The sequence below is a fragment of the Neopsephotus bourkii genome, unplaced genomic scaffold (genome assembly GCF_033783945.1).
Source record: "Neopsephotus bourkii isolate Nb327-2 ecotype Australia unplaced genomic scaffold, CSIRO-AGI_Nbou_v1 NB_1764, whole genome shotgun sequence".
NCBI classification, from domain to species: Eukaryota; Metazoa; Chordata; class Aves; order Psittaciformes; family Psittacidae; genus Neopsephotus; species Neopsephotus bourkii.
In genome coordinates, this window is record NW_026902238.1 from 647,533 (window position 1) to 673,938 (window position 26,406).

The following is a 26,406-nucleotide window of genomic DNA, read 5'->3' on the forward strand; positions in this document are numbered from 1 at the left end:
GCAGCAGTCCCATGCACACAGATACGATCTCGACCTGCAGCAAAATAGCAACAGTTATTTCTCAATCCCATCGTTTTGCTACTCAAGCACAGCCACAAATGTGAGGTCTTCAAGACAACCAGGCAGCAGGAATTAGAGAAGAAAGTAGATGTGCTATAAGTATAGAGGTCCATAAGATGTGCTGTAAGTATAAAGGTCCATCAGAAAAAATGCCTCTTATAATGAATTATTTCTCTTAATGCAAACCACTTCAAATTCCTTCAAACTTGTGCTCAGGTCAAAAGGTGCTGTCAGAAGTGAGATCTCACCATTCTTATGACTGGAGTAAGTAAAAGTTTTTAACTGCTACAATTATAAGAATGGACAGATTTTTCTAAATTCCTTAAAGTCCTCCTCTCTCTCTCCCCTTTTCTCCCTCCTCCCTTTCCTTCCCGCTTCTGTCTCTCCACACTCCACCCTCCCCCCCCCCCCCCCCCCCCCCCCCGCGGTACATATCTAGGTAATTGAAGCTGTATCTCTGAAGAAGTTTAAACAGAAAATGAAACTTAAAACATGTTCACCATAATTTGCCACTTTTGAGAATACTGCTGTGTGGGAATTAGAGACCATCAAAGTGGATGACAGACACTTCTTATTCACAAAACTTTTGACATACAACATGATAGGACATGACATACAGTCATGATAGGAAAGTAAGTGATTTTTTTTTTCTTAATAATCTTTCACTTGAACTTACAAGCGTGTTTTGAGCATCAAACTATATTCTACAGCTATGTAACTTTCTGGTTCTTTTAAAAACTGTGTTTTTCATTCACTGATCTGATTATATTGCTAATGTCTGCTGTCACTTTGTTCTACTGCTAACTTCAGAGGCACAACTTCAGAAATGAAAGCATGTACACATTAAGTGATGGAAAAGAATTTCAATCCAGTGTTTTTTGCATTAAACCAAGCTGTACCCTTTACCTGTTCATAAGATTATTACATCCTGTTTAGAAAGGACAAATAAACAGCTTTATTTAACTATTCATAGGTTTGCTATGTCCCGTTCAGTAGAGATAAATGAACAATTGTAAGTAAAAATTAACATGTTCCTAGTCCCGAAGTCCTTCCTTAGATCAATATTACATAGAATTCATAGCAGGAACAATAGGCATTTTGTTGTTTATGTTGCTGGTTTCAGGAGCACAGTAAGACTTTTCTCATGTAACTTCCTTTATGGTAGGGTGCATCTTTGGTTATGCAGCTGTAAAACAAGAAACACAAAGCTAGTTAGAAGAATTGTTTTTTTTACTATCTTACTAAATTTTATGAAGCTTATTAGCAAATTCTGACCGAAACAAAAAAAAAAAAAGATCGGAGAAAAATGAAGGCACACAGCGTTGCAAATCAAGATAACCCCATCAGCTCCTGGAATATGAGAACAAGCCGTCCTTTAGGAAACTGGAATTTTGTTATTTGTTTGGCAACTCTGTGACAGCGATGAAGGGAAGCACCCTGGTAAGACTGTCTCCAGTGCTAAGGCACTCCTTCCCGAGCTAGGCTAATGTTCAGAGCACCTGCGTCTCCATTACTCCAGTATCTTTTAAGGCATTGGTTTCAAAACGTCGGGTTTGACTCGAATAAAGATTCGTATACGCACACACATACACAGAGTCACAGGTCTCGTGACACTCTCTGAACGACCGCTGCTCCAGTTCTGCATCCTCCTCGAACCGGACGGGACGGGGACGCGCGTCTCCCGCTATCCCGCTCCGACCCCCGGGCAGGGCCGCAGGCACCCGACTAGGCTGAGAGATTAAGGACGGAAAGAAAAGAAAGACAGCGAAAAGAGAGAGGCCTGGAAGAGGTGCGGGAGCCGAACCCTCTCAAGCAGACAGGCACGCAGTATTGATGGATGTGCTTTGGCTCGTCCGCAGCTCAGCTGGTCCAAAAAGTCCTTTCTCCCGCGGCAGTCCTCTTGGGATTTCCTCATGACTTATGCCGGAGAAGCACTTCCCAAAAACGAACATGAACTTTCTCTGAAGCTGAGCTTCAGAGCAGCCGGGACAGCCGGCGAGTCGAGTCTTGGCGAGACTCTGCACTGTGAGCCCTGCGCCTCCCAGCGCCCCTGCCCCGCGGCAGCCCCAAGGGCAGTTCCTGTGAAACACTCCCTCGGGGCAGGGAGTACCTGGTGGGGACCATGGCGTAGGTGCCGGCCGCCCGCCCTCGGGAAAAGGGCTCTGGAAGCTCCTCAGGCAGAGGAAAGCAGCAGGTCCATTCCTGCTCTCGCCAGCCCCCTCCTCCTCAGTGCCCGGAGCAGCCTGGATCCCCGCCTCTGGCATCCCTCACTGCCCCGATCAGCCTAGAGCCCCGCCCCGGGCATTTCTCAGGGCCAGGGACAGCCTGGATCTCTTCCCCGGGTACCTCTCAGTGTCCGGGCAGCCTGAAGCTAGCATCCCGGTAGACAGTGCCAGTCATCTGGCTGCCCTGTCAGCCAGGCTGTCCCCACAGAACAGCATGTGTCCCTCGTCTGCACTCCCTGCAACTTGCGCAACCGAAGTGGTTCCCCGGGGAAAGTGGTTTCTAAGGTAAAACATTCACGTTTGAGGGGGGTAAATAAAAAGTGTAGGCGACACAGGGAAAAGAGCACCTCCATCCACTCCTGCACTAGTGTGTCAAAGCAGTGCGCTACAGATGCCCCTGCGACCTCCGTACAGAGGGTCTGAGCAACCACCCCTGTGCAGTCCATCTGCAGGTGTCCGGAAGTGTTTTATCTCACCTTTAAGAGAAAATAGCATGTTACTATAATAACTGTAGCCGAAGGTGTCCCCAGTGAAGTTATGGGGAGGGCTATTCACACTTGTTTTATGCAAGACTGGCTGCTGTGGAGCGATCAGGTTTGTTTTGTTTGGGGTTTGGATTCTGCGTTTGATTATTATTCATTACCTCAGTTTTCTTTTCGAACCAGTGACACAACTTCAGGTCTGAAGTTCTGGAAAGAGGTGCATGAGACATCCAAATGAGACCCAGTTATGGAATTGGAAACCTTCATTTCCGTAGGCGTTCAGGTACATATATGAAGCCAGTAACGATCTGAAGCCCAGCAGGAGAAAAACAACGTGTAAAGACACCATGGATAATCACAAGGGTAACCAACCAGTTTTTCTAGTGCTCCCAAAGCACCGGCATCCCAGATCTGTTCTCCGTGCCTTATAGGGTCACGCAGCAGTGCAGGATAATTAACTTTTGGCTTTTTCTTACACAGTCTTTTGTGGCTTGATCATCTTTCTTCAGATCGCCGACCTACCACGGGGATACACCTACAATTTCAGCCTCTGTAACCACGACGAGATACAAGAGGATCTCCTAAACGTTTTGGATCCATACATGACCTTTAAAAAAGAGGTTGGTGGTTTCTCTGGTGGCATCGGAGGGAAACTCTGGACGGCACTGCCTCCACGATTTTACCCTTGACCGCCGGCAGCTACTTTCTGAAAATCTCGATTAGCAAGCCGGGAGTTGGCTAGTTTAGTAAACCGGTGCCTGTGAAACAGGACGGGGAAGTTATCTCCTACTCTCCTCCGGCGACCTTCCTAAAATGTGCTTCGCTGAAGCTGGGACTGGCAGGGACGGAGAGCAGGAGCCCGGGCGGCTGCTGCCAGAGCGCTATCCGACTCTTCCCGGCGCCTTGCAGACCCGTAGGACTGAAAGTCGCTTGTGTAATGATTCACCGACGCTGAAGATGTTGTCACGGTTGCAAAGGTGATGAGCGGCTTAGAAGCTAATGGTCCACACACTTAGCGGCTCTCGGGACGGCGCACCGTGCGAGCAGTTCCGCAGCGGGCCCGGAGCACCCCGCCGCAGCCCGGCACCGGCTGCCCGCACCGCCGATGCCCGCACCCTTCACGGCAGCGGGGAAGGCGGTAGGGATGTTTGTATCGGGGTGTCCGAGGCGACGGCGACGACCGTGGCTTTAACAAGCATCCCCTGTTGTTGTTTCCCTCCAGGAGCTACAACTCGATTTTCATACCTGCGAGGACGCGCCTTCCCCGCCTGCGGGTCCGCAGCAGTCCGAGGTTCGCCCGGGTGCACGGATCCCCGGCGACTACGGGGAAAGAGAAAGAAGAACAGCAGTTTGAGGGAGGGAGGGAGGAAGAAAAACGGTGGGAAAAAAAGGGGGGAAGGGCGAAAGAGGCGAAAAAGGGGGGCGAAATAAAGGGGGAAAAGGGAGAAAAGTGGGAGAAAGCGGGGGGGAAGGAGGCCGGTATGAGCAGCGAGGGGGGGTCGCGGGAAAGTGCTGGCGGGAGACGGGTGTGAGGGCTGGCAGGGTCGGTTCCGCGGTCCGGGACGTGACCGGCCGTTTGCCCGCAGGGCTCCTGGCGTTTGGAGCGGGCGGGCCGGCTGCTGGAGTGCGCCCTGGTGAGGGCGCGGGGCTGCGGCGACCGGCCGCCACTGTGGCCCAGCACCCTCTACGTCGTGCAGCGGCACTGCCCCGGCTACCAGCCGCCACAGGTGGGTGCGGGATCGCGTCCGGGGCGGCAGGGCCGCCGTGCCGCGGGGAGCGCCGGGGATGACAAAGGCAGCTCCGCGGCGGCGGTCCGTTAACGCATGTGCGGTGGCAGGGCGGCGCAATCCGGAGGGCGAGCCGAGGCTCGTGCGACGAGAGCAAGGCCCGGGAGCTGATGGCTGTGTGGAGAAGCTACATGAATTTGGGATAGGTGGCTTTGTATTGGGTGGCTTTTTTTTTTTCCCTTCACCGAATTTTGCTGAATATTTATTGTCCGCCGTTCAGTCAAGCAACGAAGTTATCCTGCGGGTTATATAATTTACTAAAAGAATGAAATAAACCAAACACCCTGGATAGCACAGAGGCTGTTCGCGCTCCGGGGGCCCGTACACTGGGGCTGCCCGGGGCAAAAGAAAGAAGGGAAGAAAGGAGAATAAAACCGAGACGTGGCTGCAGAGAGCGTTTGCAGAGGCGAAAGCGGCTAACAGCCCTCTGCTTGCCGCAGCGCCCACCCCACAATACAAACCCCCGTCGCGGCAGGGGTGCAAGAGAAGGGGGGGTGGCGGGGCTGAGTCCGGGTTGTGTGCGCACGTGGGTGCGTGTGTGCGTGCGGAGGAAGCGGGGCGGGGCGGGGCGGAAGCGGGGAGGAAGCCGGGAGGAAGCCGGGCTACACGCTTCCGGTGGGCGGACGGCGTGGTCATGGCGAGTGTGGGGTGTGGGGTGTTCGCCGGGTTCCGCGTGCTCGGCCAGTTCAGCGGCCACGTCCCACACGTCCTGCGCTACCACGGCCGGCACCGAGAGTTCTATCTGGCCACGGCCGTTGGGCGTAGCGTCCACACTTACAACGTGAGTATACGGCCAACGCTGCCCCGTTCCTTTCATCGGCATCCTGCTCGCCAAGACAGTGGCCGGCGCTAGGCTGCTCCTCCGTGTATTCGCCTTTACGGCGTGAGGAGGCCGCCCGTGGCAGTTCTCGGCGGCGAGGGGGGCTGCCCGTGGGAAGGGAGGGAGGCGGCAGGCTACAGGGGCTAGGGTGGGTGTGCCCGGCCTTCGCGTGGCTGAGGGCCGCCGCATGCTGGGGCTTTTCCCTTGTCGCTGGGTAAAACCGAAGCTCGCCTGGAGTTTGGATAGTTATGAATTAGGGGGTGGGGTTCTTTGGGCAATCTGCTAAATCGATTCCATTAGGTCGTATGAAAACTCGTAACAGATAAGCATCTTTCAAAGATAAACGCTCCTGGTGTTAACTCATTTCTTGCTGTACAGTAAAAACATTTTCAGCTACAAACAGGACAAAACAGAATTTAGTGATTATAGTGAACAGGATGGTGCCGGCAGCCTATCTTCTTTCATGTGCCTTTCTGGTACGCACTTAGGATTCACTCACTCGCGACAGTCTTGTCCACAGACTGTGAGCTAAAACAGTGATGGCTGTAACTAAAGCAAATTTACGTGAACAGAGATGATAACATAATGTGGTGGTAAAAAAAATGAACTAGAATCAGCGATGGTGTGAAAACAGTTTTTCCTAAGCTTTGCAAGGTGTTTAAATATGTGCTTAGTTTATTGTGCATTAGGATATAGTATATCAAGAAGCACAGCTTGGCGTTGCTGAATGGTCTTTTGGCAAATGTATCGTCCCACTCCTTTTGACTTGTTTTCTGTGGGTTTTCCTGTAGATGCTGATAGATGGATGATTTTTCTGTCTTGTGAGGCATGCGGATTTCTTCTCTAGGTTGGTTCCTGGAGTTCTGAATTCCTGTTTATAGCAAATTAATTGCAATCAATCACTAAAAATTGCCTCTTAAATATTTCCATTGCAGGTGAAGAAACTTGGTATTGTTGCTGTGAGTAAGTATGCACTAATTGTTCATTCCGGTATTTATTTTTTTAACACATCTGGAATTAGCACTTGATTCTCAACTCAGAAATGGAAAATTAATTGTAGTTATATACTAATATTTGCACAGAAATATGTTCAAAGGACTTTGAGAAATACCAGATATCCACTTGGAAATAAGACTGCAGTTGCAACCTAAAGTTCTCTTAGGGATATACCTTGTGAACCTCCTATCTTTATCATCTTCTTCCAAGAACACCCCTAGGTCTTAAGGAGTGAGCAGTGAGTAAAGCTGAATTTCAGATCCCTTTTTTGTTGTTTTTGTGGTTATTAGAAGGACGTGTTACTGAAGGAAAATAATTACAGGAACAGAACAGGTGTGAATGGGACTAGAAATCTTCAGGGGGGTGTTAAAAATTGGTTGGACTGCTGGATACAAAGGATATGAATTGACATCCAGTTGGCAACAGAGCATAGGACCCTAGGTGTCAACAGCAGGTCCCATATTGTTCAGCACCTTCATCAATAGCCTGAGATATGAGGATTATGTCCACTCTTAGTAAAAATCTGCAGACAATACTAAATTAGGGAGAGTAGCTGGCACCCAGAATGGCTCAGCTTCATCTGCGAAGGTGTTGCAAAACTCTAGGCCTGAGCCAACAAACCAGCCAAATTCAGCAAGAGCAAGTGCAGAATCCTGCACCTGGACAGGACAAGCCAGGAACTGACTGGCAGCATGGCATTATGCTGAAAAGGGGCAGGGGGTTGAATGTGGACCAGCAATGCAGTAACTGAATAAGGCAAGCCATGTACTGGGCTATGTTAGGTGTGTGGCCAGCAAATCAGGGAAAGTTGTTATTCTCCTGCATTTTGTGCTGGCGAGGCCACACTTAGAGTCCAAGTAGGCTGTAGGACTCTTGACAGTCCACAGAAATGCTGTGTTGGCATAACTTCTTTATAAGCCTTCACAGAGCTGGTATGTGCCTTTTCTTGCAGTGATAATTCAGTAATTTATGCCATGTTTTTCAGAATAACCACCTGATCTGTTGATCTGATGTTGTTCTTGTTGGTGTGATGTCATTTATGGTAAAAGTGCATTAATCTGAAATGAGCCTTTCTCTAAGAAATGCAACTGAATGTTAGAACAGGAGAGCTTTCTTTGTGGGTCACCGTGCTAAACAAATAAAATTAGGCCTTCTCTTTTGTTATTAACCTGAAACTTGTTAAAATCTTCTTTTCTTTGATTAACAGGTAATGCTTTGCCACAAGACATTACATGTTTGGCAGCAGACCGCATGTTGATATTTGCTTCCTATGACAATGTTCTCCATGCTTTTGCCAGAAACAAAGAGGTTTTTATTCATTTACTTATTGCATAGTAGTATAAAACAGTTATGTTCAAGACCGTTAGTTTTCTACAAAGACTTATTTCCATAGATGTTTAGTATCTTTTAGACAAACAAAAACTGTAGAAGGAAGAATAAAAAGCTTAAAATAGAATGCAGTGGCTGACCTTTGCTTTATGTATTCATTATAATAATAATAAAGTAGCTACTTAAACATAAAAAATACGTAGTTACTGGAAAACAATTCTAAATTCATATGAATTAATTACAATAAAACTAAATAATCAAAATACTTTAAAATATTTTTGTTAACAGTTTCAAATATCAGAGAAATTATGTGTCTTCCACTTACAGTTGTGTCGTTTATACATGTATTTTATTTAAACTTGTTGCTGACCTGTGTAAGTTGTCCTCAAGTGTTAGGTTAGCATGGCATGCTATCTGAACAGCTTATATTGGAAACGTTTCTAATTTGAAATTGTAGGTGGTTCATACATACAAAGGTCACAAGGCAAGGATACACCTTCTGCAGCCCTTTGGTGATCATGTCATCTCTGTGGATGTTGACAATGTTCTTATTGTCTGGGATACACAGTCAGAAGGTGAGAGACACTTTATTTTTGTCAGTACTTTGTAGGATTGTTAACAGTAATGTTAAATTTTATTTTTTTTAAATGTGTGTAGTCAGAAGTATTTTATTCTTCAAAAAGAAAAAATATTCTTAAACGATAGTGCTATTTGAGCGGTAGTCTGAAGTCCTACCTCTTCAATAATTATTAATTATCACTTACAGAGACCCAGTAAGGTTCCATATATATGTAAAAAGATATGCTTATACAGAAGTTTCATTTCAGTGTTCCAATTTCTGGTAAAGAGTGTGGTACAGTAGCTTTGGCACCATCTCTGGAATCCTTGATATTTACCAGTCTGGGTAAGACTAAGTTCTTACGAATAATCTTACAACTGTGTCATCATCTTCTAATGCCATTGTAAAGTGCCTTAGGAAATCGTGCCTCAGTGCCCTGAAATTTTTTCTTTAGAAATCATTCTCATTGGTGTGACCAGTGTCATTTCCTGGATGCTGGGTCTTGAAAGTGGCTGCAGACAGGCTTTAGAGATTTGAAGTTGCTATGACAAACAAAAGGCATGCTAATCATTTGAGGTGTTTTGCTCAGGCAGGAGCAGTCATCCTTCGGAAAGATACAGATCATTGCAGTTTTGCCAAATTGTTATGTTAGGTAGGCTTATAGGGAAAAAATATACCTTCAAGCCAACAGATGTTACAGTGTAAAGAAGTTTATCCTGCCCTGTTATGCATAACCTAATCCTTTAATGCAGGAAGCACCAGTGGCATTTGTACAGAGTAAACATCAGTTCTGCCTTGACAATTGTGAAGGGGTGACAAACTTGCGGTTTTGTAGGGAGTAGCAGCATTAACATTGTTCCTTACGTTTTTGCAGAGCAGTATCTTGAAATGGGTTTTGATAAGGCCACTTTTGCAGTTTCTGCGGTTCTGCATCCCAGCACCTATTTGAATAAAATTCTCCTTGGGAGTGAACAAGGGAGCTTGCAGCTGTGGAATATAAGATCCAAGTAAGATTCTTAATAACCTGGATACGGTTAATGCTCCAAGTATTTTCATATGCAAAAAATAATACTTTTTAAGTACATGGAATCTTTTACTGAGTCCTTTGGCACAGGTTTTCAGTTGGTCTATCTCCAGGAACAGCAACTGCTGCATCTTCCTGAATTCTGATGCCTTTCAAGTTGTGTGGTGTTTACTCTTCCTTCAAAACTCTAGGGATTGTTCAGGATTGGTTTTGTTTGTTGTTTTTTTTTAAAATTGCTTTTAAATTATTATTATTTTTTGGAATCACATAGCTTTCCCTTGAAAATAATTAGAATAATAATAAATGCATGTTCAGGCCTTCTGCCTCCCTTCTTCCAAGCTTAGTTGTTTGGTTGTTGTGGGTCCAAGGAAATGCTGCCAGGTAGTGTGGAGGTAGTTGATCCTTGTATTCAAATAAGAGATGTGTAGGCATGTAGCTGTCTCTGAGCGTGTCCCAGTAGAACACCGTCCATAATGGCAGTATTTCATGCCTTTCATGGTCAGATGTTTTTCTGACTTGTAAAAGTTACAGCTACAGAGAACTTTCCTGCATGCTAATTTATGTACTGCAAATAGGTGTTAACTCAGCTTGCATAGTTCAGCGTTTCAGTTTCATAGCTATAATCGCTCACTGATACAGCTGCTATTTTGTTTGTTTGTTTCATATTCTAATGTTTGGAGATGCTGTATATGCTATATAGGAATAATTAAAAATACAGAAAAGTAAAATATTTGTTTGTATTCGTAGTGCTCTTACATCTTTTCAATGCCTGTCACAGCAGCTGAGATGCAGTACATCTTAGGTGATGAAAAGTCCTCATTAGATGGATTAGTTTCTCTTTTAATTGTGTAAAAACTTATGGGACTTTTACTACTCTTTTGGCAATGTGGCTGTGTTAAGCAGTATCTGTATTTGACTATTTGTTTCCTATGCAGAGTATGTTATAGGTAGGTGTGGGCAAAATTAGGCAAAAAAATAAATAGGAGTATCAAGGTTGAAATTTTATGGTCTCTGGCAAGAAAGGAAAACAAGAGGTGGTAACATGTGGCTGCGGGCAGTCTTTTAAGAGTGACAACTTGTAACTGTGGTAATGGAATACTTTTTTAATCATGTGTGTTCTTAAACAGTGTCCATAATTTCACCCTTAGTAAGTACTGCATGACTGCCTTGTCAGTGAACAGTCCTGCTTCATTCTTTGGCTGTCACCATTTCTAAAAGAAACAAGGTGCTTGTAATATGAGTTAGTGTCTTCATTTAGGGAAGTTAGTCTGCAAATGAAGGATTTGTTTTTAATAGAAGTCGGACCTGACTTTATATCATAATGTTAATAATTCTGAAGAGGTGTGTTCAGAGCAGAAATGCATGGGAAGCAACTGGCATAGAAGGGTCTTCCTCCCTATTTATGTTATGTCATTATGTCATCTTTGTGGTATTAATGCATGGCGCTAACTTTTTCCAATAAAAATTAACCATAAGTTTTATTCTTCACCTTATTTATTAGTATCACATTTCTGTAACTTATGTATAAGGACAGAAAGCTTACATACTTTTCCTGTATAAGTGCATATAAAGCAGCCATTTTGTTGTAGGGAAAAAAAAGTTGATGTATGTTTCTTATGTGTTTGTTTTCCAGCAAACTCTTATACTCCTTTCCAGGATGGCACTTTGCAGTCACTGCCCTTGAACAAGTTAGTAATTTTGGTATTTTCTTACATAACTGGTCAAGAGTAGAAGGCAAAATATCATTGCTTAAAATTATAGCAATAAATATGGCTTACATTCTCTCAGGTAATTTTGATGAGCATTTTACTCATTGAAGAGGGGTAGACTTGAAGGCTTATTATCTGCCCTTCCTCTAGCTCTAGTTTTGTTGTATTTAGTATCTTAGCTGTTTTGTGTTCATAACATCTGTAGTCTATTCACTCGATATAATGAATTCACAGAAACGGTTCGTTTGCGAGATGCATGTGTATCATATAACTTCTGTTGCACTAGTAGTTTTTTGCTAAATTTGGTTTGCTTTGGAGGTTAATAAAATGTAGATTTTGCTGATTCAATGAAAGGTGCTATAATTGTATTTAATGTATATTTGTATATATAAAAATGAATTAAAATTGATTGGTAGCATTGATCACAGCTTTGGAAGTGGTTTGCAGTTATCTTATATAAAACTTCTAAATACCAGGGGTTCTTGCAGGGTGGCTAATAGTCTACAAGAACTGAAAATGTAAAGTGGGGTATTTTTCAAAGGAATTCCAGCTTCTGGAGACAGAATTGTTTCATCCAGTGGAGACTTGAGCACAAAATCTTGCATCTCCTGGTTTTTATTTTTAGGTCTGTCACGTGTTCAGTCATGTATTAAGGTGATATACATAGAAGTTCTTGTGCAAGATGATTTATTTGTTTTTTTACTATTTGTCCTGGACTTAGGATACATTGTTTCGTATGTATTGGTATTGGTAGTACTGCAACAAGTTTTTTCTTTTTCATTTCAGTTGCTTTGCTGTTTTCCTTGCAGGCTCCAGCAGTGGATGTTGTTGCAGTTGGTCTTGTATCTGGTCATATTATTATACATAATATTAAGTTTGATGAAACTCTAATGAAATTTCAACAAGACTGGGGTCCCATCACAGCAATATCTTTTCGTACAGGTAAGTTATGGAATTTTTAGTGAAAATTTGTATAAAATCACTAAAACTAAGTGTAAGGTATGAAATTATGTTCTCAAGTGTTTCAGAGGGAAAATTTGGGCTGAGAGTTTTAGCTTTCAAAGGCTGCAGATAATCTAGAGAAGTTGCCTGTAAGTAAGGGAGATAATGCATGTTCATCATACTGGCTGTTTTTATAGTATTTTCTTGTGTACTGACTCAGTGCACAGGAAGTATGGCGTACAGTACTTTAATTAGATCTTTTCTAATCTCTCTCTTCCTGTCTTTATATTTAGGAAATGTAGTGTAAGTGTTACTGGATTGTTTTGAACTTTTGTACTCATTTTAGTCTTTAAGTACGTTTCTGAAATTTATTTTTGCTGTTAATTGAAAAGCTCAAGAGGATTTAAAACAGGGACTGATAATTTCCAAAGTCATGACACAGTAGCACTCACATCCTGATGCATGTAGGCTAATAAGCTTCGGGAAGCATCTTGGGTATACAGTAACTTTTGAAAATGGTACAGGTACAATACCTCTTGTGCTTCCAAGCAAAACCTCTAGCATCATCTGCTAGATTTAGATGTATTTGTTGTTAAATGGTTAAAAGAAAAAATAATCCTGTTTTTATTATCTGTGAACTTTTGTTTCTTTTCTGCTTGAAATACTGGAATAGTTCACTTAAAACATACTTTTAGAATCGGCTTGAGATTTATTTTTTTTCCTTGTGACTGTAGTTTTTCCTTGCATCAGTTTTAAGATGTGAGAAGTCTGCAAAGATGAGCTGAATGTCAGTAAGCAAACCTTTTGAACTTTGTTATTGTTGAGCAGATGGACACCCAGTAATGGCAGCTGGTAGCCCAGTTGGACACATTGCTTTGTGGGATCTAGAAGAGAAGAAGCTAATGTGTCAGATGCAAGATGCCCATTCCTCAGCAATAGCTGGTATGTCGTTTGTCCCTGGAGAGCCACTGCTTATTACTAATGGTGCTGATAATGCTATACAGGTAAGTTACAACAGCTGCTCCTATCTGCTGTTATGTTTTTCCGGCAGTCCTCCAAAGTGTAAATGTTCAGTTTGGATTCAAGCAGTTGTCAAAAACTTACAGCAAAACTCAAGATCCTGAAGGTGCTGGCTGTCAGTTGATCTGTAATAGGGCAGTTTAAATATTTGCTACCATGATGTCATTACTTCATTTACTGCTTTGTGATAGCCTTGAAGAACAAAGCTCTGGATCCTTTTCCAGAACCATGCTTTGCATCCTGGCACACTATCTTAAGTCCTGATCTGTTTGTTGTTTCTTTTTAAAATGTTCTGGGTCATGAGCAGTTGCTGTTGATAAGTCCCTTGTGCTGCATGTCCACTGGTGCCATTAGCCTTTGGTGGAGGGACAGAATGAACAGTGGGAAACATTCAGCTGCTGTGGTAGGAAACCTCCAGAGTGTCTTAGGATCAAGGATGAAAGCCGGTGTGCGAAGTTTGCTGCACCAGCTCACAGCTAAGCCTATTCCACAGCCACGAGTAGTAATTACCGACAGGACAATTTTTATCAGCTTTGTTTTTCTGCTCTTTTTCTGGGAGACAGGTGTGGATTTTTGATGGCCCTGGTGGTACAGGACGTGTCTTGAGAAGCCGGATGGGGCATAGTGCACCACCAACAAAAATCAGATACCATGGGCAAAACGGAGAGCAAATTCTTAGTGCAGGTATGAATTCTCAATCTTCAGTCTGATCTCCTGCATGCAAAGCTAATTGTCTTTGTTTTACTAATACAATAGCCTATATGTTGTGCTACATATGTGTATTTATGAAACTTAGTAAGTGGTCAGTGTAGATGGTATCAGTTATTACTGTATCAGACTGTTTCACAGTTTCCCTAGAGGATTATCAGTGGGTAGGTTGAAGACTAGTTAAAAGCAGAAAAGGTTACAAGCTGCTCTTGTGGTCCATTTGTATATGCTTGATGAATCAAAGTTGTTTCATCATCTCCTAAGGAGCTATCAGCTGGTCAAAATTAAAACCTGTAAGAGCAAGGGAAATTCTGTTGTGACAGGTAAAAAAAACAAGCAGCATAGCAGTTAGTAACTTAGAGGAGACACTCCACCTTTCCCACTAATTTAAGCAAGCTTTTTGGGTTGCAGTGTCTTTGTAATCTCTTGCAGCTCAGTTGTGTCTACATACTCTGAATGTTGCTTGTTACCAAGACTTTAACCTGAAAGTGTAAAAATGTGTGACTACCCTTCCTTAGAAACTAGCATATTTAAAAATCTATAAATAGATGACTTTGGAAATTAAGTACTAGATCAGATGGTTTTGTGGCCCAGAACCACTTCTGTAATGGACTAATGGAGATTGTTCATCTAATCTCTAATTACTCTAAAGTAATGAAATCGTGTGCATGGGTAACTTTGAAAACATAACATTTTGATGAATGTTACACATAATACAACACAACAATACACAGTACTAAAGCTACTTGTGCTAAAATTACTCCCTGGTCCTCCAGCTATTAATTTGGATTCAGTTAACTGCTTACTTGACAGTAATTCAGCTCACACCAAATAAACCATAGAAACAGTAAAGAATTGCTTAGCAAATCCTTATATTTGTTTTAGCCCCTCAGTGCTTCATTTACTGAAAAATGGAGAGAGCAGAGGCAGCCACTAAAGTGAACAGGGTCTTGAGTTTTGAGATGTGATGTGTTTGCAGTGCAAGGAGACTATCTGTCTACATTCTTTTCTGAACTAGTGGTGAAATTTTACAACGAAATGAGCTAGCAATATTGTGAGTTGCCTTCCAAGTGCCCCTTGTTTCCTTAAAACAGGCATCTCCACAAATTAACTTTGTGAGATTCACTAATGTCACTGGCCTTCATTGAGCTTAACATTTCTTCCAGTTCCCAATATATACGTTCTGCCTTACTTCTGTATCACAGGAAAGGATGATTGAATAGTATAATTGTTAAATTGTCTTTCAAGTTTAGGGGGCCTGTAGGGATGCTGGGGATGGACTCTTCATTAGGGACTGTAGTAATAAGACAAGGGGTAATGGGTTAAAACTTAAACAGGGGAAGTTTAGATTGGATATAAAGAGGAAATTCTTTCCTGTTAGGGTGGTGAGGCACTGGAATAGGTTGCCCAGGGAGGTTGTGAATGCTTCATCCCTGGCAGTGTTCAAGGCAACGCTGGACGAGGCCTTGGGTGATATGGTTTAGAGTGAGGTGTCCCTGCCCATGGCAGGGGGGTTGGAACTTGATGATCTTAAGGTCCTTTCCAACCCTAACTATTCTAGAATTCTATGATTCCAAGTTATATTAAGTTCACTTTTATTAATTTTTTGTTTCCTTATTTGTTTGGTGTGGTAAAAAATGGTTTGTGATTTTTCTGATAAAAAAAAATCATCTCCGCTTTAATTTTACATGCGTTGTGCAGTTTTATTTTCTTTTAGTTTCTGGTTCTGCCTTGTCCACATCTCCTCCACAAAGTACATCTGTTTTCCAGTTTCGAATTTGAGCTTTCTGTCCCTTCATTAAATTAAACTAAAATCCTATTAGTTCTGTGAGCATTGTTCTCTGGGTAGAGGAGAGAAGTCCCATTAGTGTCCTGGTTTACAGGAAGGATGGGCAGCACAGCTTTGACCATTTTTGCTATGGTTAGCTTACTCGCTAACCTAGTTGGAGTTCTTAACCAGCCACAGCATATGTTTGTTTGACAAAACATAAAGGATGGGATATTGTAGTCGGTGAAGAAGTGTATGGGGTCATGGGAAAGCTTCAGAAGTACTGTGGAGATATTTAAAGGTTTTGATCATAACTGCAAACAGCTAGATACTGTGGTGGAGAAAGAGGGGTCAGAGAAATTGTACATGGAGATGATGTCCATGAAAGAGGTGTCATTTTGATTGTGTGTAGGACAAAATAGTATGAATGGGATATAGACCATAAAAAAATATACCGCATTACTTCCACTATTTATAATATGTTTATATTTTAACTCGGAGCAGGAGTTTTAGTAAATACTTTATTGTGGTGTTTGAGGTTCCTGAGTGCAGATATTCTACTTCACTTGCTCAGTTGCCTTATAAGTAAACAGAAGGTTGATTTTTGCCCATCACTGCTATCTACTTATATCTTGACAGGTCAAGATGGAACATTGCAGTCTTTTTCAACTGTGCATGAAAAGTTCAATAAAAGCTTAGGACGTGGTAAGTATTTCAGTGAAAGTGCATATAGGTGAAAGAAGCCCTGAAAAATACTTACGTAAACAGGAGGTAAAACATTAGGTAGGCCTTATTTTCACTTGCTATTGTATGAAGACTGTTCACCTCAGTTGTTCTGCAAACTAAGTCCTTCCTGATGTATATAAAGTGTACTCTCAGATTTGTTTATAGTTAAAAGTAATTTCTGTAGCTTGACAGTGTATATTCTTTCACTGTGGGAAACATTGGGCATGAATTTTGTAATAAAAATATGTAAAGCAGTAGCTGACATTTCAGCATGTGCGGTTACAACTTTTTACCCCATTTCCCTCCTACTCAATTGACTAAATTATTAGTTCATTTGTATTTCTTGACTTTAGTTTCTTTGACTTAATGTAGAGTTTAATTTAAAAAACACATCTTCCACACAATGCTATGTTTAAGGGACATAATTTCTTGTGCAGTTCCGAAAATAAGACTCAAAGACTTAAGATTTTTATTTTCAAATATCTATATATTGATATCTCTGTATTTATGTTTAGATTTGAGTAGACAGATGTATATTAATAGATTGTGTGTGTATATATATATCCTTTGACCATAAATCTGAAATTTCTGACTTTCCTTAAACCATGATATTTAGTTATTGAAAGGGGTGGGTGTTACATATTGCTTTATGTAGTCACATCTTCATGACTGCAGTTTTAGCTGTGAGGGGGAACATCTGCCTGAAGATGTCAGCACAAGATTCTGGAACAAATTGATTGAGTAATACATACATTAATATAATTGGCTAGACATTTGCTCAGATTCACATAAATTTTGACAGGAAATCTTACTAATATTCTTAACTCTTCAAACCCTAGGTAACAGCAATACTGAATTAATGTAAGCCAAATTTATCTAAGTTTGATAGGAACTTCATATTTGTTAAAAAGTCCTTTTTAAACCATTATTCTCAGATCTAGCCATGAGATTGAAACACATAACTTTTATTACTATTTTTTTAAGGTTCAATTAACAAAAAGAAATCAAAAAAGAAAGGTCTTAAGCTTGATACGATGGCACTTCCACCAATTACAGTCTTTGCTTCAGGTAAGTACTCTGTGAAATACATTACAGAGCTGAACATGGCTTCATTTTGTCTTTTAACCCTCAAGAAACTGTTTTGAAAGCCTGTGCTTTATCAAGATGAGATTGAGATTCTGTGGGATCTCATGAGCTGTTGAGTGACAGTTTAAAATGACATTTTACTTGGTAAATTTTTCTGTTATTTTAGAAAAGGGCATTTTATTCCAGATGTCTGACTGGCTCTTGGCTTGCAAATCTCCAGCATGTGAGCCAGAACCTTTTGGTGTACATATTATGCCAAGCTGGAGAAGCAGCAGTTATGGGGGTTGAAGATTTTTGTCAATTGAAGGTATCTTAGAGTGGTTGATTTTGATTCTTGAGCTTCTTTATGTGAGTCTTTTTTCAAAGTCAAATTTCTGGCTTTTTAAAGACAAATTACTCTGATCATTTGTAATTAAGTATGCAATTATGAGCCTAGCTTTCTGAATTAGAATTGCAATTATTTTTGCTTCATCAGAATTCTTTAAATTAATGACCTCCTTTTCAGGTTTGAAGTCTGTTTTGTCCTAAGTGTAGCTATTATTTTGTCTTGGAGGATGGTTGATTTTTTCATACGTTAAAAGGTTTGATTTACAATTTTGCATAGCTGTTTGACTACATGCAGTATTTGTATTTGGAGACTTTAGTGATATAGACTGTTTGTATGTACTTTGCAAATAGTGGGTGTGTGTATATTTGTAAATATGCACTTCTAAAATTAGTATCCAATCTACCTCATTAAGGTAGTTGAACTACCTTAAATTCTACTTCTACTGCTTCAAGGTAAAAATGTTTGTGGTTTTTTTAGCATTTCACTAGCAAATGCACAATGGCTTGCCTAGTGGTTTTTCTGAATGGTAGTCTTTTGACTGTCCAAGAGGAACAGTGAATATGAACTATTTTGCCTAAAGGCAATGAAAAACATCAAAAGAGCTTATTTGACTTTATAATGAGTGTTTCTAAAAGGAATATATGTTATGTTGCAGAAGTGGCACATCAGAGTGACTGGGATGGTATTGTTGCCTGCCATCAAGGGTATATAACGTGTACAACTTGGAACTATCAGAAAACTTCCATGGGAGCTCATAAACTGAAGCCAGAAGAATTTAGCAAACATAAACCTATTGATATATATGCAACAGTAAGTTTATTTAGGATAATGTTTCTTCAGCATTACAATATATGCTATTTTGTTAGCTATTTGTACAAAAGTAATATTTAGAATGAAAAAGCATAACCTAGATATGTTTTAGTTGATGATATGCGAAGTGCTTTCTGCCACTTCATTGTGTCCTACTACCTGTTTTGTAATGCATATGGTCTTAATAAAAATGCTGCATATGCATTTTTCTCTTTAAACATGCAGATTAATTGCAATTTTATTTTCAAATTAATATAGGTGGTTGGTGTCTGCCTTTAATCTGTCATAGTCATATAGAGTTGAGTATCTGCCAGTTACGATAAATGTGCTCTGTGATGCAGATTGTTGAAGATACTGTTTGATATTATTAGATACGACCTCTGATGGATGTCACTAAGGCAGTATTTCATTATCCTGCATAAGCATACAGTGCCATGTATGTTACTTGTTGACAACCTGTTGATTTTAAGAGCCCCTCTCTCAATTGTTTTGAGAGGTAATCTGTTTTGTTCTGTGCAGTTTTCCTTAAAGTCTGCTAAAAACTTAACTACTCTTGTATTCCTGATATGTTACCTATCTTCTTACAACTTTACTAATTAGATACACATTTAAAGAATTGCTTTCATGGGTGTTCTTTTCTTTTTTCCCCTCAAAAGGCAGTTGACATTACCTCATGTGGAAACTTTGCTGTAATTGGGCTGTCAACTGGACAGGTTGATGTGTATAACATGCAGTCTGGCATTCACAGAGGGCATTACGGTGAAAAAAGAGGTAAGAATTGCCACACTACAGCAACAGCCTGGTGTTCTGTTGTCTAAGATCTGAGCTTTTGAGGTGAATGTGAGAATATTTTCAGTGTCTCTAATTACCGTACACTGTCCTATCTTGCACTGTAATCAGAAGTAATATGAAACCTACTCTGAAGGACAGGATCTGTGCTAGTTTTAGCAGCTCTAATATTAGCTAATTAACACAAAGTTGTCAGTTACCGAAATTGTTAGCAATCTAATGAGATCCTCTGGCCTCAGCTCTTTTTGAAATAATCACATTTCCAGTACTTGGCTTCTTGTTAGAAGGTTTTATCTCTTGAGATTTTCCTATCTGTTTTGTGCTCCCTTCTTGAAAGTGAAAGAATACATGCATGTGAAACTGAAATTCTAAGCAAGTCCAGTTCTTTACATAAGCTATTATTTTCAATTACCTGGCTGCAGACTTGGGACTTAATGTAAGTAACAGTGTTCAGACTTTAATTTTAATGGTTGCATATATGCATATTTCGTATCATGTATCCTTATGTATGCTGTTGTTTTGTAGGTTTGCAGTTTATATTAGGGCCATCATGATCTGAATTGTTCTATTATAGAAACAAGGAAAAAGTCTTGATGAACCCTTAAGGTTTACTGAGTTTCTAAAAGACCTCTAGCATAGCAAACACAAAGTGGTGATTGTTGCTTGATAGCAGGATGGATTTTTGAAGTTTAGTTACTGGCCAGTAGCACTAGGCATAGATGAAGAAATAAAATTGATCCAAAACCAGAGGAGCTATACCTTGTCATTATACTGCAGTTTGAAAATACTTTGTGCCAGAACTAAAGCTATAAATGTTATCTGGAGTGGTCAGGCCCCTTTGGAGGGATTTGGTAACTGATTCCAAAAGTCCCTCAAATCTCACATTCACAAAAAGTCCCCCAAACTCAAGGCAGAAATAAAAGCTAATACTTAATTTCAGTTACTTACAACTTGTGTATTGAATTCTATGTGCTTACTTTAAAGCGATTTGTGTTCTCTACTGATAAAGTTCTAATACTCGGTCTTGTCAGGTGGCCTTAGAATTGCTTATCACCTGCTTACTGCTCATTTAGTGTAGTTAGGCCAAGACAGATATAACTGTGTTTGGCATTCTGGTGATTTCTATGCTGTGTTTAAAATTCTTAACTCTGACTTTCTTTTCACTTGATTGCAGCACATGAGGGAGCCATTAGGGGTGTAGCAGTGGATGGATTAAACCAGCTGACAATCACAGCTGGTAGTGAAGGATTAATCAAATTTTGGAAATTCAAAACTAAAGATCTAGTTTACTCCGCTGATCTTCCATGTGTTCCAAGTGGAATTCTGCTTCACAGGGATAGGTAAGAAACTGAAGCTGTTTCATGTGTATATTGTTTTGCTGTAAATATGTAAGTCTAGGATTGCAACCAAATACTCTAATGAAGTTTAAAATTCTTATGCTTCGAAATACAACTGACTACCTGTTGACAAAACAAGTACAAAACATTTTATTAAATAGAAGGAATGTAATTCTATTTATCTGATACTATCCTAGGGTAAAAGATTTTTTGAGTGATGTTAAGATGTTGCTTTTAATTTTTGTCTGTGAGTATTCACTATCATATGTGCTAATGATTCTTGGCAGTGGTATTCTGGGAATGGCCTTTGATGACTTCAGTATTAGTGTTTTGGATATAGAAACCAGGAGGATTGTCAGGACGTTCTCAGGACACCATGGAAGGATTAATGACATGGTAATTGTTAACTCATTTTCTGCAACATATACAGATACCTAATTAATTGTACAGATGGCGGGTTTCTCTGCATATGTTAAGTCACTGAGTATTATGTTCAGCTGTGAATAATAAACTTGTATTTAGCTCTACAGCAGTTTTGGCCACGTTAGTTTTCCAGTCAAAATGTATATGGTTCAAATGGCCATGTATTTTTAGTGTGTTTTCAGATTTTACTGTAACTTTGCAACAGGCTGATTTTGGTTTTAACAAAAAAAAGCATTAGGAATAATGAAAACCACACTGCGTAGCGAAATTGTGCAAGGCTCTTAACTAAAAGTATAGAAGCAATGAGCCAGGTAAGTAAAAGGTGTAAACAGATCTAAGATTACGCAACACACTGATAATTCCTCATTTTGCATCTTGTAAAATAAGTGTTCACTGAAATACTTTTAGCTTCTGATTTAATTCTGAGTGCTAGTAAGTAACCTACTTACTTGATTTCTTTGGTTTTATGCTTAGTGGATTTTGTCATTAACATAAAAGCATGGACCAAAGTGCTTTTATTAACAGCCAGGTGTATTCTGTGTCATATATTTAAAAACTGTTCCAAAATAGATTCCATTTGTGTCTTTTTCTTGCTTTCAGGAAGGTGGTGTCAGTTTTCTTTTATGGCCAGATGGTGTCGTCCTGGTGTTAGGGAGCAGTCTAATCTTGAACTGTGCAAAACAGTACCTCTTGTAGGGTCTGACTTGCCACTTTTGCCACTTAACTGTCTGTTTTATTTTAGACTTTCAGTCCTGATGGTCGTTGGCTAATAACTTCATCAATGGACTGTTCCATTAAAACTTGGGATCTTCCCTCTGGATGGTGAGTCAGTTTGAAAACATATAATAGAAATGTATTATTATCACCTTTCAGTTTGCTAAGAGGCAAAAAGCCTTCTGACTTGATGGTCACCAAGCTAAACTATGTGATACTCAAAGCTGTACATGGTGTAACAACTCAGTACCCAGTATATTAGTTCTGTCTGATGCTAGCGATATGTGCCTTTTTCTCAGTGTACAGAATAAAAGTGTCCTGAAGATCTAAACCTGGAGTTCCCTTGTAGTGTGAATTTTTCCCTTGTAAGTAGTGCTGTAATTTAAATGGCAACACATTGTTTAAGGTGGATTGCTTCGTGATATACTGAACTATTTGTAGAATCATAGAATGGTTTCAGTTAGAAGCAGCCTTCAAAGATCTAGTCCTGCCCCACTCTTCTGTAGACAGGTTCATTATATCAGGTTGCTCAAAACCACATGCAGCCTGAACTTGAATACTACAGTGATGGGCCATTCACAACTTCTCCGGGTGAGCTGTTCTATTGTGTCTCACCACCATCATTGTTACTTTTCTTCCTTATATTCAATCTAAACCTACCTCTCAGTTCAAAACCATTGCCTCTTGTCCTCTCAGGAAAGGCCTATTAAAAAGTCTCCCTCAGACTTTCCTATAAGCCCCCATTAAGTATTGAAAGGCCACAAGAAGGTCTTCCTGGAGCCTTTTGCTCTCCAGGGTAGACAATGCCAACTTTCTCAGCCTTTCCTCGTAGGAAACATGTTCCAATTATCTTACCATTTTCCTGGACCTGTTAGAACTTCATGTCTGTCTTCTGCTGCAGGCCCCAAATTTGGATGCAGTACTGCAGTTAAAGCCTGTTCTCAATTACATTAATTTTAGCCACACGGTAAGGCTTTACTTCAGTTATGTTTTTTTCATTTGTGCATGTTTGCAACTGCCAAAAATACTTTTATGATCACTGTGAGCAGTATTCTCCCACAAAGAAATTTGGCCAAGTACTCAAGTAGATACAAGAAGTTCAGAAGCCTAGAAAAAAACAGGTCAAAGAGTAACTGAGTTCTGCCAGTGCATTCCTTTAGCAGCACAACAAATAGATCTTTAATTTAAAGTAGTGCTACGCAGTGTGCAGTTCTGGTCATATCTGGAACTGAATGGTTTCATTTGGATCGATTACAGTTGTTGATTAATTTTAGTAAATAATTTTGTATACTTTAAGTTCTCATTTTACTATTAAAAATGTGTTGAATCTACAGAAGTGACTTATTCTCACATGATGAATGATACTAGTCTAAAATGGGGCAAGATGGACAGTAGCTGTCTTCTTTCTACTACAAATAGGAAGGAAATGATCACTCTGTTACGACTTCCTCTTTCTGACCATCTTTCCTTTCCAAAATTAACTACAAAAATTGAAACATTAATTATCAAACTTCAGAGATGTTACTTTTTCTCTCATTTCTTTGATAACACAACATTTTGCAGTAAGAATCCATTCATATGTTTCTTTAACAGTAGTTCTTATTTGCATGTAACACATAAGTAAATGACGTAACACATAAGTAAATAATTTCTCCCTCAGAACTGCAAGAAATTATGGTCAAGCCAAGATCTAGGCAGATACATGACAAACTTTACTTTTGAAAGGAATTATGTTAAATTGTTCTTCCCAAATGTAAAGGAAAGGTTTTTTCCAGCACAGTATATTGAAAAGGAAGAGCCACTTTTAATAAAAAGCCAGATGCTTGATTTACTTCTACTTTGGTATATTTGCTTATAAATACAAGAACCAGATTATAAACTGTGCATTCTAAAGGCTCAGCTATGATATTGACCTTACAAAAGGCTGGAAAACATGTTTTTACATGACTTAAGTCCTACATTGTGAAAAATACCAACTGACTCTGATGGACACCATACCATTTACTTATTGATCATCTGTTTTTATTTGGGAGTGGTGTTTAACTGTCCTTATTTTAAGTATTCCTTGTGCATGTTTTTTATGTAGGGGTTTTTGAGAATTAGGAAACAAATAATTTGTGCAGAGAAAGTTACAAGGAGGAACTGACATTATACAGATTTTTCTTTCTGCACTGCAGCTTGAATAGACAAATTAAGAAATCAAGGCTACAAGCTGACTATAGTTTGGATGGAGTACTTGAGAGACAGAATAGTATAAGAAACATGTTGATATAATGAGCTCAGCAACTTTATGCTTCCCATTGTCTCACTTTTGCAGTTAAACAGGAAGTGTAAAGGTAAATACTTTCAGCCATTAGGCATTTATGTAGCAATTACTGTACTCTGTGTAAAAAATTTATAAGCATGTCTTTTTCCTGTAGTGGATTGACTTTTCCTCTCCCCCCATCTGTAATTTTAATCATCATTTAAATTCAGTAGGCAGAAAAATTTAGTGTAACTTAGTTTTGCAGTTGTTCCTTACAGTTGTTTTATTGAATGGTATTTCTCAGTTACTGGTAAAGATTGTGGTAAGAGGATGGATTTGAAACTACAGTTAAGTATGTATAGTAAATTTTTTTAGCCGTTGTATGCTGCATGCGAAAGCTATCAGTGTAACTGATGCATATTCTGGCATTTACAGTTTTAATGTTTGTATATTTTATATTGAAAGTGATAAGTAATGTGACTTTTACCTGGTTAGTTTTTATGTGTAATGTGTGTCTTAATAGCATGCACTCAGAATAAAATATCCCTTTCAGGGGAAAAAAGAAAAGGCTTTTATTTTTAATATGGTTTGTCAGATCATCACAGGAGCGCTCAAATACCTAAGAAAACACATGCCCACAAGATTTTTACATTTTAAACTGCTTTGTTACATATATTTTTTCTGTGGTTAGTGAACAGACCTGGGTGGTAGAACTAGCTGCTTTCGTTACTTCCCACTTTGCTTTTGATTTTGGTCTGTAAAGTAAAACAAAGTATTGAAGCTCTCCATTTGTTGTTTTTGTTTCTCAATTAACTAGTTGTCAAACTCAGTTGCTTCTTACAATTTGAAGTAACTGAAATTTATGTATGCCTCAACAAAGGAAAAACAGTGCCATAAACCCAGGCTTGAGTGGAAATCTACTAGGGTGTGCATCATTCAAGACTTACGGCATCAGCAAGAACTCTGAAATAGTTTATTGTTAAAATAGTCACATAGTACTCGATATTTTAACTTTATTTTTGTGTGTGGGGTGGTTTTTTTTGTGGTTTGGTGGGGTTTTTTTGTTGGTTGGGGGGGTGTTGAGGGGTTTTTTTGTTTGTTTTTTATGGGTTTTTTTTGTTTTGGTTTGGGGGTTTTATTTGGTGGGTTGTTTTTTTTTCAGCTTTCTGCAATAATGAAAGGAATGGTATATTAGGCCAAAGAGACAATAATCTCAGAGCGTTCTTTACTTTAGAAGGATTAAGTCCTAGTGTTAACAAAGTGTGTATCAAGGATCTTGAGAGAAGGAATTGACAATTCAAGGCAAAGTATTGAAAGGTGAAGTCAGAGCATCATTAGGCTGATTTGAAGTGTGGCATTTATGGCCTATAAATGTTAAGATTAGGCATAGGGAGTTGAATGTGGACACATGGTTCATCATATTCTCCACAGAATGTGGGTGTCTAAGGACGTAGCATAAGTGTACCAGCTTTAGCCAATTTAGAGGATCTTACGAGGTGAGTGGTTTTGTTGCACAGTGCCATTCGTTTGCTAAGCTTAGTATTTCAGTGCTGTTGTATTCCAGTACTTATAATGTGCTAATTTGTATACATACTTCCAATATCCTGCTTGCATTCACTCAAAATTTGTGCTGTAATTCAGATATGCATAGATAAACCAGCGCATCTTGCTGAGAATTTCTTTGTTGTGTTTTCTCTTCAGCCTCATAGATTGTTTTTTGGTAGACTCCGCAGCTGTGAGCCTTACTATGTCTCCTACGGGAGATTTTCTAGCTTCAGCACATGTGGATGACCTTGGAATTTATTTGTGGTGAGTATGTAATATATCTATTTCTACATAGAATTTCAGATGCGGAAGAATTCTTTTGATCACCTGTATCACAAATAGGGAATTGTTCTACAAAGTACCATCTCCAGGCTTTTGTCTTTTCTCTTTCTAATTAAGACTGGTATTCTGTGGTGTTGTGATTCGTAACTCTTGAAGTCTCTTGCAGTTATAAAGATATTTATTTATTTTATTTATTATTATTATTATTAATGAATAACATATATTATTCATAAAGATACTCTGATAATTAAATTGTCTTTTCCTAAATGTTTCTTTATTATTCTAAAGAATTCTTGTTATGCCATTCCTAAAGTTTTTCTTTGACTCTACTGGTTTGGTTTTATTTTTTCATTCTATTGGTGCTCATATAGTGTTACTTTCTGAGGGGCTTTTCTTCTTGTCCTGGTATACAGTGTTCTCTGAGACTTCTGAGTAGGACTTGTAAGTTGAAATTATTTATATTTAATGATAAATCACCTCAGATGTAAATTGTGTTCCAGTTCAGTTTTCTCCTGACCTGTCTTCAAAGCAAATGACTCATTAGGCCCAGAACTGAAGTATAACATATCTTTTAGGTGATATTTTTTTCTTATTTTTTGCTTTTGATAGATAGGTATTTCAAGTTACATTTGTTGCCTGTGGTTTTGTCTCAGGGGTGTTCAATTGTTAGACCTTACAGTGCTTAAGTGCTT

General features: G+C 39.7%; 2 protein-coding genes across 4 annotated transcripts in view; both read left to right on the plus strand.

Annotated features, from left to right (window-relative positions):
• Positions 1–3,521: 3,521 nt before the first annotated feature.
• LOC133225566 (uncharacterized) lies at positions 3,522–4,971 on the plus strand. Of its 3 annotated transcripts, XM_061378071.1 has the most exons (4): positions 3,522–3,744; positions 3,990–4,068; positions 4,354–4,494; positions 4,605–4,971. In XM_061378071.1, the coding sequence occupies exons 1-4, from the start codon at positions 3,581–3,583 to the stop codon at positions 4,698–4,700; spliced, it is 480 nt and encodes a 159-aa protein (XP_061234055.1). In that variant the 5' UTR covers positions 3,522–3,580; the 3' UTR covers positions 4,701–4,971. The 3 variants fall into 3 exon arrangements, with proteins under 3 accessions (XP_061234055.1, XP_061234054.1, XP_061234056.1); XM_061378070.1 differs by having other exon boundaries at positions 3,522–4,058; XM_061378072.1 differs by lacking the exon at positions 4,605–4,971 and having other exon boundaries at positions 4,354–4,598.
• A 178-nt stretch (positions 4,972–5,149) lies between these two features.
• The window catches only part of WDR36 (WD repeat domain 36), a 29,892-nt gene continuing 8,635 nt past the window's right edge, over positions 5,150–26,406 (plus strand). The window contains exons 1-17 of the mRNA XM_061378087.1: positions 5,150–5,335; positions 6,310–6,337; positions 7,578–7,678; positions 8,157–8,274; positions 9,133–9,265; positions 10,916–10,970; positions 11,801–11,933; positions 12,762–12,937; positions 13,517–13,637; positions 16,069–16,134; positions 17,140–17,223; positions 18,225–18,379; positions 19,036–19,150; positions 20,343–20,508; positions 20,793–20,901; positions 21,671–21,750; positions 25,589–25,696. Coding sequence (XP_061234071.1) covers positions 5,189–5,335; positions 6,310–6,337; positions 7,578–7,678; positions 8,157–8,274; positions 9,133–9,265; positions 10,916–10,970; positions 11,801–11,933; positions 12,762–12,937; positions 13,517–13,637; positions 16,069–16,134; positions 17,140–17,223; positions 18,225–18,379; positions 19,036–19,150; positions 20,343–20,508; positions 20,793–20,901; positions 21,671–21,750; positions 25,589–25,696 — 1,895 coding nt within the window. The 5' untranslated portion in view covers positions 5,150–5,188. The remainder of the gene's footprint in view (positions 5,336–6,309; positions 6,338–7,577; positions 7,679–8,156; positions 8,275–9,132; positions 9,266–10,915; positions 10,971–11,800; positions 11,934–12,761; positions 12,938–13,516; positions 13,638–16,068; positions 16,135–17,139; positions 17,224–18,224; positions 18,380–19,035; positions 19,151–20,342; positions 20,509–20,792; positions 20,902–21,670; positions 21,751–25,588; positions 25,697–26,406) is intronic.

Coding starts and splice junctions, on each gene's coding strand:
- LOC133225566 (XM_061378070.1), top strand. CDS start 3,767: ATGGTCCACACACTTAGCGGCTCTCGGGACGGCGCACCGTGCGAGCAG. Junction 4,059..4,353: donor CGGGTCCGCAGCAGTCCGAG/GTTCGCCCGGGT, acceptor GTTTGCCCGCAG/GGCTCCTGGCGTTTGGAGCG. Junction 4,495..4,604: donor CCGGCTACCAGCCGCCACAG/GTGGGTGCGGGA, acceptor GTGCGGTGGCAG/GGCGGCGCAATCCGGAGGGC.